Raw genomic sequence first — 14,221 nt, forward strand, 5'->3', positions numbered from 1 at the left:
GCGTGGCGGCACTGAACCTGGAAGCCCCCAGGACGGTCCAGGTGCTATCCACCCCCTGTGCCCTCCCCAGAAAGCATCCACGTACCTGGAAGATGCTCGCTCCGTAGGGCGTCCTCCAGGCGTTGAGCAGGTTGTCCTTCCCCGTGCTCACGAACCATTTACCTGCGGCCGGACAGGACGGCGTCAGCGGGGGCGAGCTGCCCACCCCGGCCCCAAAGCCACCCCGCCAGACCCGGGTGGCCGCCCCTCTCCCGGCCCCCCAACAGGTCACTCTCAGGAAAGGGAAGGTTTGGGAAAAATTGGAAAATGGGGGAGTTTTTGGACGCCCACCCCAGCACTGCGTCACCTTCACGCGCCGCCAGCCTGCGGCTCGCCCTCCCCGCGTCGTGGCGGCTCAGGACCACGAGCGGGTGGAGCAGCAGGATTGTTCCGCGGCAACAACCCCGCCGGCACCCTCACCGGGATGCATCCTGCCTGCGGCCTCCACGCTCGGCCCGCCCAGCACCAAAAACTCGTGCACGGCCCCAGCCCTCCCCGAGGCACCCACGGGAGCGCGGCGCCCGCTGCCCCGTGACTCACCGCAGTAGGCGAACTTGAGGGAGAGGACGCAGCTCTCGTGGAGGTGCAGCTGGTACTTGTCGGGCTTGGTGTGGTGCAGCACCTCCACGTTGCTGCTCTCCATGCCCACCGCCAGCCACTCGCCCGTGGGGCAGTACCCCAGCGAGAAGATCTGTGGGGGCAGACGGGTGCTCTCAGCGGGGTTTGCGTCCCTCCGGCTTTCGCCGGAGACGCCGGGGGGACAGCACCAGGCGCGCCGCGCCGCAGCTCCCCCGGTTCCGCCCGCCCCGCTCTGTTCTTTCTTCTTCTCTGGTCGATTTTAGCGTGGTTTTGCTCACAGAGCTGACAGCAAGGCCAGCGGTTCAGAAGAGAAAAGGGCTGGAAGGGACGGAGCCCCGTCCTCCTAAATTACCACGCGCCCCAGAGCTGGAACAGGGCTTGGCAAAGCCGGGAGCTGCAGGAAAGCAGCGCGAGCGCGGGCCCTGCTGCGGGTCTGGACGAGGTACCCAGCAGCATCCTGCAGGTACAGCGCTCCCGCCAGGGCCCTGATGTCTTTGGACAAAAAGTGTCTGTCTGGCATGCAAAGCTCTGGGGGTGCCAGTCCCATGGGATGGACACGTTTGCTAAGGGGACGTGAGGTCCCAGGTATTTTTTTATTTTTATTTTTGGAGAAGGGCTCTGGGAGGTCTCCAGGGGAACGCAGGTGCCCGTGCCCTGCTCCCACCCCACGCACTGGGCTCCTCCAGCCGTCCTGCAAGGCCTGCCAGCATCCCAGGGCAAGCACTGCTTTCTTTACAACAGCCCAGTCTTGCAGCAAGTGGAAAAGCAACAAAAAAGGGAATAAAATGAGAGCCAGGGTAGCCCTACAGCTCTCACTGCCTCGAACGCTCCCGCATTACACCCAGCACATGCAGGCACCAAGCGAGCCAGGGCTGCGCAGAGCACGTGCCCAGCAGGAAGAGCTTCCTTCCATCGCCATGGAGGCACCAGCCACTTCTGGGGCCATCCAGAGCGGGCAGGCCCAGTTTTCACGGACAGAAAACCCCTGCACGAGGGCTCCACGGGGCCAGGACCTTCCCCCTCTGTAGCCCAAGGGCTCCCCGGCTCACCTGGGAGGTGAAGTCGTGCTGCTGGAGCTGCCGCCCTTCCCGCAGGTCCCAGGAACGCACCGTGTTGTCCAGCCCCCCCGTCCACAACTTCGTACCGTCATGCGAGATGTCTATGCAGCTGGCGCCGTCCGTGTGGCCTTGGAATTGCCTGGGAGAAAAAAATAAATAAATAAATCAAGCCTTGAAGGGGGAACGCATGGCACAACCCACGGAGGTCGCTTCAAGGGAGCTGGGGAAGCTGCGGGATGCGGGTTTGCTCGCGGCAGGGGAGCATCGCCGTGCGCACCGACACCTGGGCTGCACCTCCAGGGCCGTCCCCACACTGAACGCGCTGGAAACCCACGCGGGGGGCCCGCGGCAGGGCTTGGCTCACCTGACGAGCGTCTGGTTGTGCAGGTCCCACACGGCGATGTTGCCGTCGCTGCAGCAGGAGAAGCAGACTTTGGCGTCGGGGCTGATGGCCAGCGCGTAGCAGGCGGGGGCGGAGGAGGTGAGCTCGGCCTTGATGCGGGGCGTGGGGGAGGCCAGGTCCCAGATGGTGAGCGTGCTGGCCTCCCCGCCCACGATCAGCGTGCGGCCGTCGGGGAGCAGCTTGCAGGAGCGGATGTAGTTATCTCTGTTCTGGAGGAGGCAGAGGCGCGGAGCTGCTGTTAGCACGAGGGTGGGGGACCGCGCGCCGCGCCGGCGGCGTGGGGACGCAGGGGGACGCTCCCGGGGAGGACCCCCGGGCCCTTACCAGGCAGTCGAGCTGGGAGATGGGGCTCTTGCTGCCCGGCTGGCTGATGTCCCAGATCTTCACGCAGCCCTTGCCGCCGGTGTAGACGTGCCGGGTGGGGTTGCTGATGGTGACGGCGCACACCACCTCCCCGTGGCTCAGCGTGTTGATCTGCCGGGCGTGCCGCGGGATGCCGGGGCCGGCCAGGGCGTCGTGGGGAAAGGGGACCGGCTGCATCTGCCCGTCGGCGCTGACGTGGAACGAGTAGGCTCTGCAGAAATTGGGGGGGACACACGCGGGGGTCAGCCCCGGGAAATAGGCTTGCCGAAACGCAGCACAGCCTTTCTAGCGGCACCACCGAGTGGGGTGCCACCGGCGCTTGACCCAGCCCAAGCGGCGCGCCGCGGTCCCCCCGCGGCGAAACCCCGCACCCGACCCCACGGCGAACCCAGAGGTGCTTACGGCTTCCCGCCGGGGATGGACGCCAGGCTGGTGGGCAGGCCGGGGGCTCGCATGGGCGGGTGTGGATCGAAGCCGACCTGCCGAGAGACGCGCGGTGAGGCGGGCACGAGCCGGGCACGGTGCACGTCAGCCTCCCAAGCCCCATCCCCACGCCCGGCACACGGACACGCAGCCCCGCGGCTCCCCCTTTGCTAAGCAGCTTATTGCAATTTTACCCCCCAGGCCACCAGAAAGGGGAAGGATTTGGGGAGTTAACCAAAGATTTTAGGCCCTCAGGGAGCAGCATGGGACTTTCCCACCCTCTCCAAGCCATTCCCAAGTCCCTGGGGATGGGAGCAGGCAAGCTGTGCCCCGGTGCTGCAGAAACCCCAAACTCTGCATTAATGGCAGTGGTTTAATTCTCATTCTGACTGTGTTTGGGCCTTAAAACACACAATGAGGCTTTAGCAGTATTAATCATAGAATCATAGAACATCCCGAGTTGGAAGGGACCCATAAGGATCATCAGCTCCTGGCTCCACACGGGTCTACCCAAAAATTCAGACCACGAGGGTCTGAATGAAGGGGAAGGTGGCTGTGCAGCGGGTTTTCCCATGGACAGAGGTCAGGATATCCCATTGCAGAGGGACACACAGCACCCAAAGGTGCGCACCCCGAACTCCATGCCCAGCGCCCCTCGCCAGCAGCCAACCCAAACCACGACTAGCAAGGTGCCCCCACTCCCCCATCCAACACAGGGGAGCCCCCCCCCACATCCCCAGCCCCTCGCGCGCCCACCGTGAGCGAGAAAAGGAGCTAAAAGTGCTACGTACAGCTCCAAAGCTCACCATTGGCGACCGGCCATAGGCGGCGGCGGCGGCGGCAGCGGCGCTCATCTGCGGGGGGATGTTGTGCAGGCCGGCGTAGGCGCCGGGGCTGGTGAGCGAGCCGTTCATCTCGTGGTGCCCCATCATGGCGAAGGGAGCCGCGTACGAGCCCGCGATGGAGATGGGCGTCCGCAGGGCTGAGGCTGGGGGGGGGTCAGGGATACGGTCAGGGGGATGTGGCGCGATGGGTGCGCCACCCCCTGCTGGCCCCCATCCCCACGCAAACTGCTCGCAGCTTGTGCCGAGCTGGGTTGGGTCCCCGATAACCCCCCCCCCGCCTCCCCAAGGCTGCTGTGATCCCAGGGGAGCCCCGGTGGTACCCACCCAGCGGGTCCATGCCGCTCGGCTTGCCGGGCATCGGCCGCAGCCCCGGGGTGCTGCTCGTTCCTGGGGTGGGAGCGTCGTTCCTCGGCGTCGGAGTGTTCGACTTGAGCCCGGGCGTTGATGATTTATCATTCTGGATGGAGAAGGAACCAAAAAAAAAAAAAAAAAAATCATATAAAGGATGAGGTTCAACCACCAGCACCCATGGGAGAGCATCCCCTGCTCGGGAAGCCCAGGACCCTGCAGGCAGGGCAGGGCAGGGGGCAGGGGACAGGGCAGGGGGCAGGGGACAGGGCAGGGGGCAGGGCACGGCACGTACGTGGCCCAGGTCCTTAGTCTTGGAGGAGGGAGTGCTGCTGGAGGAGGCGACCGAGGCCGGGCTGTTCGGCGCGTCCCCCTTCTTCAGCCCACGGGCTTTGTCGATGCCGTTCTCCGGGGGGGAGTGGGCCGGGCTGACCCGGGGGGTGGCGGGGTCCTGCAGGACGGGAGACAGCGCTCGCACCCCAGCATCGCCCCCTCGGACCCCAGCCCAGCAGGCAGACCTGCCGAACACCCCTCCACTCACCTCGTTGGAGACGTCGACGACCAGGTCGTCGCTCTTGTCACCATCGCTGTCCTGCAACACAGCGGGAGTCAGCGCCCCGAAACGCCGGAGCAGCCCCCGCAGAGCCAACCCACCCCCGGCAGCACCAGGCAGGGCGCATCCACCCCGCGTTCGCCACGTTTTGCCCAAACCCAGCTTTCTTTTACCCGAAGCCCTGCCCGAATGAGCGCCGCCCGCCCCTGCTGGCACTCCCGAGCCCGGCCCCTGCTGCTATCCGACTCACATATCGGCTCATGCTGTCCTTCTCCTCCGCTTTCCGCTTCTTGGAGTCGATGCTGTAGTCTGTGGAGCTCCGGTGCTTCTCGCTGGCTCTCAGGCTTTCCGAGGGCGAGACGGAGTTATTCTGCAAAAAAACAGCAGGCACGGCTGAGTCGCGAGCACAAAGAGACGGGGTTTCGTGAGCGGCAGCCCGAAGGGCACAGCACGCAGCCTCCGGCCAGCACCGAGCCCAGAACCCAGCCCCAGAGCCCAAAATCCCAGGGCCCCCCCCGCGCGCCTCCTGGCTCCGGCATCGCCTCCAGCCCCTCGCGGCCGCTCCTGGGCACCCGAGCCCGCCTGCCACAAAAGCAGGGAGAAGGGAGGAGCTGTTTGGTGTTCCGAAAGGAAAACCCTGCGAGGAAGCCGTGCAACTACAGCACCTCCCTGGGAGGTAAATAGGGACACCAAACCACAGCCCCGGGCCGGGCTCGGCACAAGGGCAGGCGCCCTCGAGAGCCCGGCCCCAGGGGAGCCCGCGGCCGCTTTCTCCTCGGTGGCAGCAGAGCCAGGACCTCGTCCCCGGGTTTTATTAGGGGAGCAAAGGGCAGAGCGGGGCCCGGCGGCCGGGGAGCTGCTTTATCTCAGCCCCGGCTAAGCCGCAGCAGCAGCCGAGCTCCGCCAAGCCAAAGGGCGTTGAAAAAATGTTTGGAAAAACACCCGGCAACAGGAGCCTGGAGGCGGCGAAGCCATGCTCGCCGGGCTTTTGTGCAGGAGCCCCGGGTGCATCCAAGCACCGTGGCCCCCCCGGGACCTTCCTCGCCCACCAGTTCTGGGTTTGGAGCAAAAACAGCAGCGGGGAAGCGATGCCGGGGCTGGCAAAACCCCGGCAGCCCGGCCCCACGGCACAGCGACGGCCCCGCGCAGATGGGATTCAATTAGGTTTCTCCGAGCTGCAGGAGAAATCGCCGGCATTTCGTGTCTCGTAGCAGAGCCCGCCACCCCTGCTAAGCAGAAATGTTTCTAAGCCCCTCCGCCTGCCTTTCTTTTCCTTCTGAAAGGGAGAACTAAAGCAGTTCATGTTTCTCCTCGGTACCCAATAAGCAGCTTTGGATAACACCGGGGTCTTTCTTCTCAGGCAGTCATGCTGAAAAACCTCGGAGCTACCAGAGAATCATGTCAAGCATTTAGAGGCATCGATCCATTCAGCCTTCTGCTGGCGCGCCGCCAAGAAACTAAATATTTTTTATTGCTCAGGCAAGGCTAGGAAAATATGAATGACTAACTCTGATTATCGTGCGCATTAAACCTCCCCGGGGAATGCCCCGTGTTTTATTTTATAGATCGGGAACATTCCCATCTTTCACGGCCCCCTCCCCGCCCCTGCGAGCAGGCAGGTTAATGATGCCCGATTCCCCTCTCCCCCCCTTAAATAGCACTTTTCTTCCCATCCGCCCTCGGCTCTCCAAGGGCCCCTCCGCAGCGAGGGGCCGGGGCGTGCATGGATGGCAGGAAATCGCTGCAAAGCCGCGGCTCAGCCGGGCTTTGTGCTGGCAAGCTCGGCCGCGGGACGCAGGCAGCAGGCACCCAGGGTGGGGGGCACGGGTTGAAACAACCCCCCCCTCCTCCAGAGGGTCCCCCCCTGCCTGTTTGAGCCCCCCATTGTGCCGCAAAGCAGCGCCCGGCCGTAGCGAGAGCCAAACCCCGCTGCCATTAACGCAGCCGCATCAGGGCCAAAAATAAAAAATAAAAAAAAATAAAAACAAAATCAGCGCTGGAGGTGGCAGTTGCCCTCGACCGCGGTTATTTAGCTGGTTAGTTAACTGCTTGACCTCCCAAGTCCTACTTAACACGGCGTAATAGCCCCAACCAGCCCGGCAGATTAGATGACCCAAGATAATAGGAGAGTGATCAGGAATAAAATAGCTTTCCTAATCGCCCAAGGATTTTTTTTTTGTATCCGCGCGGACCTGACCGCGCTCGCGGAGCTCCGGCACTGGGGAGCGCGCCGCCGGGGGGGTCCGAGCCCAACGGAGCGACCGCATCCCTTAACGGGGTGGGGATTTTGCCTGTTTTTTTCCCTTTTCTTTTTCGTAAGACCCATCGGAAAGGCGTCCCCCGAGCTGACGCCCGGGAGCCCGCTCTTTAAAGCGAGAGGTGGAGCAAAACTGCGCAGCCATCGGAAAGCCAGAGTGGGGAGACAAAGGGGGGGGGACTGGACTCACCGCGCTCGAGTCGCGCTCTTTTAGGAGAAGCCGGAGTCAGAGGCGAGGTCGCAGCCAAACAAAAAAAAGAAGACACAAAACCGGCAGCGGTTAGAATAAGGCTCAGAACAGAGAAAACAAACCCAGAAGCTCCTCGCTGCAGTCCCCTGCCTGAACCCAAATCCACCCTGCAAAGGGCCGTGACGGGGAAAAGGCCAGGCCTTGTGTGGCAGCGCGGGGCTGCGGGGAAAACCTTCACTGCTTGTGGTTCGCGGCTGAACCCGTGCGCTGTTTTTTTCTCCCAAAAAGACTGATTTATTGCTAATAATAAAAAAAAAAACAAAACCATGCATGATAGCGAACATCACTGGTTTCCAGGCCATCAAAGCCTCTGAGCAGAGCTCTGAGGGTGACGGAGGATGCAGGAGGAGGAGGAGGAGGAGGAGGGGTGCTCAGCCATCGCTGCACGGCTCAACGGGGCCGCAGGACTCGCGTCCAGGCCCCATCGGTGCCTGCAGGGACTCAGCCCCGCGGGCGAGCTCAGGGCCACAGGAGCAAATCAACCCGACAGAGGTCAACCTGCCGGTGCCACTTCCCGGGCAATTTGCATTCCCTGTCCTAAACGGGCAAAAAAAGGAGCAATCTGGAGCCAGCCCCCCCCTGTTTCCCGATGACACCTCCCAAACCCCACCAGCCCCAGGCTGCTCTGACCCACCGGGCGCCCCAGCGGGCGCACGAAGCAGGAGCAGCTCTGGGGCGGCCTGGAGGCAGCGACACCCCACGCCGGGGGCTCCCGGCGCCGCTCGGGGACCACCCCGCACCCCAAGCAGCGCCAGGCTGGGCTCTCATACCTCTGTGGTCCAGGTCGTGGTGGTTCTTCTCGTCCTTGACGGCCAGGTGGGCCTGGCTGCCCAGGGCGCCGAGCGCCAGCAGCCCCGAGCTGCTGCCGGTGACGGGCGGGATGCCGGGGGGCTGCAAGCCCGAGGGGTGCGGCGGCAGCTGGACCGGGGGCCCGTGGGCGGCGTGGGAGAGGTGCTGAGCCTGGAGCTGCTGCTGCTGCAATGAGACCACCAGTGAGCCGGGGAGGGACGGAGGGAGGGGGCAGCGGGACGGGGGCGGTTTTGGGCCGCCCGGCAGGATCTCGAGGCGCGCGAGCGGCCGGCTGCAAGGAGAAGCCCCGTTAGCAGGAGGGACCCCCGGGGGGGGGACGGGACGGGGACCCCGGGGGTGGTCCCAGCCACGGCACGGGACGCATCCTTCACGCGAGGTGACCTGCGTCGTCGCCGCAGACCTGGTTTTGCTCTCCGACAGCCGTAAGCAAAGCATCAGCGTAACGCAGGCTGCGGAGAGCAGCTCTGGACGGAGCAGCCGCCGCTCAGCCAGGCCAGAGGGACAAAACCAGAGCGCCCAGGGGCCGGCTGAGCTGCAGGTGACCCTTCTGCCACACCGCAACCCGGCCAGCACCCACGGGCCCGGCCACCCCATGGCGTGCCCGGGGCCAGCCGAGCTGCAGCTCTGGGGAGAGGAAGGTGCAGAAGGAGCCGCGTTCCTCACGCCTCTGGGTCAGACACAAACTCGCTTGGAGAAAGCGTGCTGAGACCTGAGTTAGCGGGTTACTGCTCCAAGCCTGGCTCAGAGCGCTCGTTTCCAAGCGCCACGTTTCATTGCCACAGCTCCTGCTCCAGCTCCCCACGCCGCAGGCTGGCCAGGATGCCCTCCGGTACTGGCATTTCCACCCCTCCTGCCTCTGCTGCACCAACCACAGGAACGAAGGGCTGGGGGGACCAGCAGAGCCCCCACCTCTCCCCTGCCAGCCTGCGCTGGCACCGGCCACGTCGTCTCCCTCCCCGGTGCCACCAAACGTGGCACAAACGGTCGCCGAGGGGGCAAGCTGGGGATGCAGGGCCCGCGGCACGGCGAGCAGCCGCACCGCCAGCCTGCGCACCCGCATGTGCACCCTGATGGGGGCACGCACAGAGAGCGGGCAGGGGTCCTTCGTGCAAGCTCCAGAGGGGCTTTGGCCCCAGCACGGAGCGAGGGGGTGGCAGCAGGCAGGGGCCATCCCGCATCCCGACACCAGGGCCCCTGTGCACCGCGATGCCCAGGGAGCACGGGGCTCCCGCCAGCACCATCACGGCATGGTTCGGTTTAATCCACGGGAACAAGGCACAAACACCACACGGGGCCCTTCAGGGGGATCCTACGCTTCCAGCACCCAGCTCATCTCCCCAGCGCTGCAAGGGGATGCGCCCCACACCAGCACGCGCTCTGCAGCCCCATGGGGCGGCACAGAGGTCACAGCCCAAAGCTCACAAAAGGTACCGGGAAGGCACAGAGTGGGGGGATCAGCCCGAGAGGTGTTGGGGTCTGTGTTCAGGGCACTGGGTCCAGGTCACGCGTGTAAAAGGCGCCTGGAAGTACCCCAGATAGCAGCGCTTTGAGCCCCGACAGCTCCAAAGGAGCCTTTTGAAGCCGCTGTGTCAGCAGCGGGGGGAAAGGGCTCCCAAAGAGAAGGGCGGCCGCGGCTGCTGAGGTTGCAATGTTTTCCTCCCCACCACGGGGCTCCCAGCCTTGGGCACTGACGGTGCCCTCCCTCCAGCCCGCAGCCTCCACGTGCCCATGGCACAGAAGCAGAGCAGCTGCACGGCCACGCACACCCGGCACCTTGCACACCCGGCACCTTGCACACCCGGCACCTTGCACACCCCTCGGGGCACGCCGCGAACGCCCAGCAGCCCCTGCAGTCCCACTTTTTGGGACACGGCCCCAAGAATTCCTGGGGGAAAGCAGCAGATTCACCTGCCCCCTGAGCTGCCACGTGCCCGCGGGGACGGAGCTGCCTCCCCCTGCCCGGGCGGGCAGCCCACGTCTGCCCGCACCTCGCAGCTGGCCCGGGTTTCTAAACCTCATGCGAGGCAAGAGGGAAATCCCCACCCAGCACACGACCCGGGGTCAGATTGGAAAGTAAGCAGTTGCAGTTTCAGGCAGAGGAGATGCGTTATCTCCAAGCGCAGCTTCTTCCGGGCAGTGCAAAGGTCTCGGCTGTGGCAGGAGCCAAATCCAGAAGGCAATCAGGCATCTGCAGCGCCGGTGGAGAAAAAGCACGAATCGTTTCATCCTCAAAAGCAGGAGCTCTGGACTTCTGCTGGGCTGCTCCATCCATGGTGCAGAGAGGGGGAGGCATCCTCAGGCCCTCCGAAAGCCCACAGACATCCTCAGTCCAGCGTGCACGAGGCAGCAGCGCAAGGAGCCCACGCTGGCAGGACCGGGGGGCCACCACGGCTCCCGAGGGGGTCCCCAGCCCCACGGCTCCGCCAGCGGTGCCAGCATCCCGAGATCGATCCTTCCCATCTCCAAGGGAGAGGAACAGAGCCTGGCCTCGTGCGGAAATCAATGCGCCCTTCGCAGTCCCAGCCCCACGTGATTTCCACCCGTTTCAGCAGGGCTGAGGCAGGGCTGGCCGTGGGACCGCAGCGTTCCCCGGACACTTTTCCAGCCCCAAAATCCAATGCTTTCTCCTCGTCTCTCCACGGTGGGCAGAAGCCAACTCCACGTGGCAGCAGCAGCAGCCCTGGAGGAAGGGGACGGTGCCCTGGGCGCCCTGCTGCACGGGCAGATCCTGCGTGGTGCTGAGGGCGCAGCCTCGGCACGGCCCAGGGACGCGGCACAGCCCCACCGAGCCCAGCAGCACCCAGGCGGGGCAGAGCGAGGCAGGCAGGACGGCTCGGCCCCCTGAGCCTCTCCCTCCAGTGGAGCAGAAAAACGGTGTTTTCTTCCTTTTTTTCTTTTCTTCTTTTCTTTTTTTTAAGCTGCTGGCAAACACGTCCATCCAACGGTTCGCTGAGCTGCGTGGGACCGGCCCCATGGGGTACGAGCCACCCAGCGAAGGTGTGGAAATGAGCACCAAGCCACAACGTCCCGCCACAGCTCGAAATGATGTTTCGGAGTCGTTTTCCTTCCCTTTGGCAGGCAGGAACCGGTGAGCAGGAGGAAGGCACCTTGGGAGCTCCCTCGCTGGCTCCTGGGAGGCTGCAAGCCCCTCGCCCCCAGCGTGGCAGGAAGGTGACGAAGGGACGACGAGCCCAGGGTGCCCACTCTTCGCTCCCAGCTCCCGTCCTTCCAGGGTGCTTTGCTCTGCCACATCCACGCAGGCGAGCCCACGGAGCTGTGGGCACACATCCCACCGGGAATCCCGTCCCGGAGACCCCGCAGCAGGGGGGACCCTGCCCAGGTGTCCGCGGAGCAGAGGGATGCAGCAGAGTTCAGCAACACTCCTCGCTTTGTGCCTGCTCTGCCAAAAAGCACCACCCCTCCCCACCTCCATTCCTTCCCAGAAAAAGGCAGTTTCCAACCCCACATCACCGGGGGGGGTTCATCGGCAAGCAGCCCCGTGGGTGAAGCTTCAAGCTGGGGGCTGACGGGGTGCAGGAGCTCTTCAGCCACCTCCACCACCCAAAAACCATCCCATGCTCAGCCCTCGCCCCGGGTCCCGGCCAAGCGAGAGGAGGCAGCGAGGGATGCGCAGGCGCAGAGCCCTTTTCCTCCTGGGGTCTACCCGGCGTGTGCCAGACAAATATGGTTAAGATATGAAGAGGTTACGGTTTACGAGAAAGGCTGGCAAGGAATATCTCGTATGTAGAGTGTTTTTAATTGGATTATGTACATCATGCTTCATGCCTTTGTTAACCGATTTAATGGTTCACCACTTAAGTTCACCACTTGCGTTAAATTTAGTAAAGTAGTCTAATCATTTCCAGAGCTATAACCAAATCAAGGGCTCAATTTCACAGAAGCCTGAAGCAGAGGAACTGTGAGACAATGGCCTAGATGCATAAAATTAACAGTTCTTGACCTCAAAAGGGGCGAAAAAAGGTTTTAATGGTTCGGTGCATTTTTTGCGCCGGTCGGTTTTGTTTTGGGCACCTGCACCGAGGCGCTGGCGCGGTTACAAACAGAGCCACCTCCTCTGGCCGCGAGGCCCCACAGGGACAGCGGAGCCACCCTGTCCCCGCTGTCCCCACCCTGTCCCCAGGGGACACGGGGTGCAGGGGCCGTGCACGCCCCACAGGCTGCTCTCTTCCACCCCACAAGCACGGCCACGCGTGAGCGACCCGCCCCACGCCAAAACCCTACAACAACAAAGCGGTGTGCGAGCACACGGGGGAGAAATTCTCCCTGGCGAAGGACAAAAAGCTGTGGTTTTGGGGACGGGATGACCAAAGCCCCCCTGGCACGAGGCAGCAGCGCCCGCTCCCCAGGGACGCCGGGCGGCCCCGCGCTCTCCTCTGCCCGTAATTCCTGCCTCGTGCACGTCTGTCAGGCAAAGCCATTAAATGGCTGGCTGCTTAATGGTGGGACGACACTCGCCTTAGCTCTGCTCTGAGGAAGCAATTACCTTGAAAATGGGGGTCACAGGCCCCGCTCGTTTACCTTAATTGAATTCCAATATCTGCCTCTAGCTGCCTGCCACCTGGCTAGGGCTACGAGCGGCGAAGCAGCGCCGAGCGGCTCCCCAGCCCCTGCCCGGGCTGCGGGGCCGGCCGCCTGGCCTGGAGCTGCCCGTTAAAAGGGAAAAGCCACGGCCACGGCCTGCACGTTTCCCAGGGCGGGCAGGATGCAGGGAGAGCTCCACGCTCCCCCGCTGCAGCAGCAAGAAGCTTCCCTGCCCCTGCTTCCGTGCAGCAGCGGGAGAGCGAGAGCGGGTGAAACGCAAACGGTCGAGGAGTTCCCTCGTACCGTTACGGCAGAAGTGCGAACAGCGCTCCAAAAAATTAAATGTTCCATAGAAAAACCAAAAGCAGTGCTCCAAAAAATTAAATGTTCTCCAGAAAACCAAGAGCTAGACCCAAAAGAGCTCTCGGGCCGGGACGCTCCTCGGGGACCGCGCTGCCCCATGTGGGGGAGCTCCGACAGGAGCAGGTTTCCTGCAGGACCGAGACCTTTACGTCAATTAAAGAGACAATTAAACTCGTTAGTCTTAAAAACGCTCGAGGATCCACGCGACAGACCCCGGCGACACCGAAGCGGGTAAGTCAATGCATGGAACAACTCCGGCAAGCTTACAGCACATTTCACATCAACAGTACAGGCAGAGGCAAGCCTGGGCTCGGGGGGCTGGGGGGACCTGGGCCCTGCTCGGCTCCCCTCAGACGCCTCCCAGCCTCGGGGACGAGCAGCATTTGGCCGGCGGGGGCTCCTGGTGCTGCCCGGTGCCGGGGGGGGGGTAATTTGGCTGTGACCCCACCTCACCCAGTGCCGGATCGGGGGGGCTGGGACGGCCGCGGTGCTGCGAGCTGCCCTTCCCTAACGCCGCCCGAGCGCAGGATTGCCTCTGGTTATGGTAAATGATAGGAATAAAAGGGGTATACACACGGTGAGAGGCAGATTGGGAAGTCCACGTACCCCGATGATAGCATTCAACTCCGTCATTGTCACTTGCTTGGCACGTTCAACAGCCTGTGCAACTTGCTGTTGGTGCTGCGGGGACAAAGGCTGGGTCAGGGCAGGACACGCGGCACCGAGCCGGCACCCCCCCATGCCCCGGGGCCACCCTGATCCCCCCCTTCTGTTTTTTTTTTAAATTAATTTATTATTATTATTATTATACTGGGGGCTGGTTTTGCGTTGCCAGCTCGGTCAGGGCAGGGCAGAGCCCACGAAGCCTCTCCTGGGGTCCCGCTCTCCCCCACCAAAGGTTTTACAGCACCCACGGGGGGCCGAGCCCCGCTTCCCTCAAACCAACCCCAGCCCCCTCAAAAAGCTGCTCTGGCGGGGGCGGGTTTCCTAGGGAAGTCCAGCCCCCATCCGGGGCGCGGAAACGTCCTTACCTCTTGTGACAGAAAAGGCATGATCTGCGCTAAAATCGTATTCAGCCTTTTAGCAATTTCTGTCTGAAAAAAGGGAAGGAGAAAAGGCACGGGTTAGCACGAAGCTGCCTTCTGCAGACTGCGCCGGGCTTCCCAGCAGCAGCGATTTGCATCCCCTCCCCTCCCCTCCCGTCCCCCCCCCACCCCGCCGCGCAGGAGGAGGCGACTCCCCGGAGCGCAGCGAGAGCGCGCGGGGCGCACGGTGCCCGCCGCGCGGGGCAGGGGCTGCTCCCCCCCTTCTGACATCTCGGTCCCGCGCACCGAGCGGTTTGCCAACAGCGATTCTGGCCGGTGCCGTACGCAGCCGATGGTTTTTCC

General features: G+C 63.6%; 1 protein-coding gene across 12 annotated transcripts in view; it reads right to left on the reverse strand.

The window, feature by feature from the left end:
- The window catches only part of TLE3 (TLE family member 3, transcriptional corepressor), a 23,918-nt gene that overhangs the window by 1,327 nt on the left and 8,370 nt on the right, over window positions 1–14,221 (reverse strand). For 2 of the 12 annotated variants that reach the window (XM_080607472.1, XM_080607476.1), the window contains exons 6-19: window positions 13,865–13,927; window positions 13,410–13,514; window positions 7,889–8,093; window positions 7,059–7,075; window positions 4,862–4,981; window positions 4,600–4,650; window positions 4,035–4,509; window positions 3,672–3,853; window positions 2,845–2,921; window positions 2,404–2,653; window positions 2,041–2,288; window positions 1,668–1,815; window positions 580–730; window positions 86–162 (exon numbers count right to left, since the gene is read on the reverse strand). In XM_080607472.1, coding sequence (XP_080463598.1) covers window positions 86–162; window positions 580–730; window positions 1,668–1,815; window positions 2,041–2,288; window positions 2,404–2,653; window positions 2,845–2,921; window positions 3,672–3,853; window positions 4,035–4,509; window positions 4,600–4,650; window positions 4,862–4,981; window positions 7,059–7,075; window positions 7,889–8,093; window positions 13,410–13,514; window positions 13,865–13,927 — 2,169 coding nt within the window. Of the gene's footprint in view, window positions 1–85; window positions 163–579; window positions 731–1,667; window positions 1,816–2,040; window positions 2,289–2,403; window positions 2,654–2,844; window positions 2,922–3,656; window positions 3,854–4,034; window positions 4,651–4,861; window positions 4,982–7,058; window positions 7,076–7,888; window positions 8,094–13,409; window positions 13,515–13,864; window positions 13,928–14,221 lie in introns of all 12 variants that reach the window. The other 10 variants (XM_080607475.1, XM_080607473.1, XM_080607483.1 and 7 more) reach the window with 10 other exon arrangements.

The sequence above is a fragment of the Anser brachyrhynchus genome (assembly GCF_964034855.1).
Source record: "Anser brachyrhynchus genome assembly, chromosome: 11".
Classification (NCBI taxonomy): Eukaryota; Metazoa; Chordata; class Aves; order Anseriformes; family Anatidae; genus Anser; species Anser brachyrhynchus.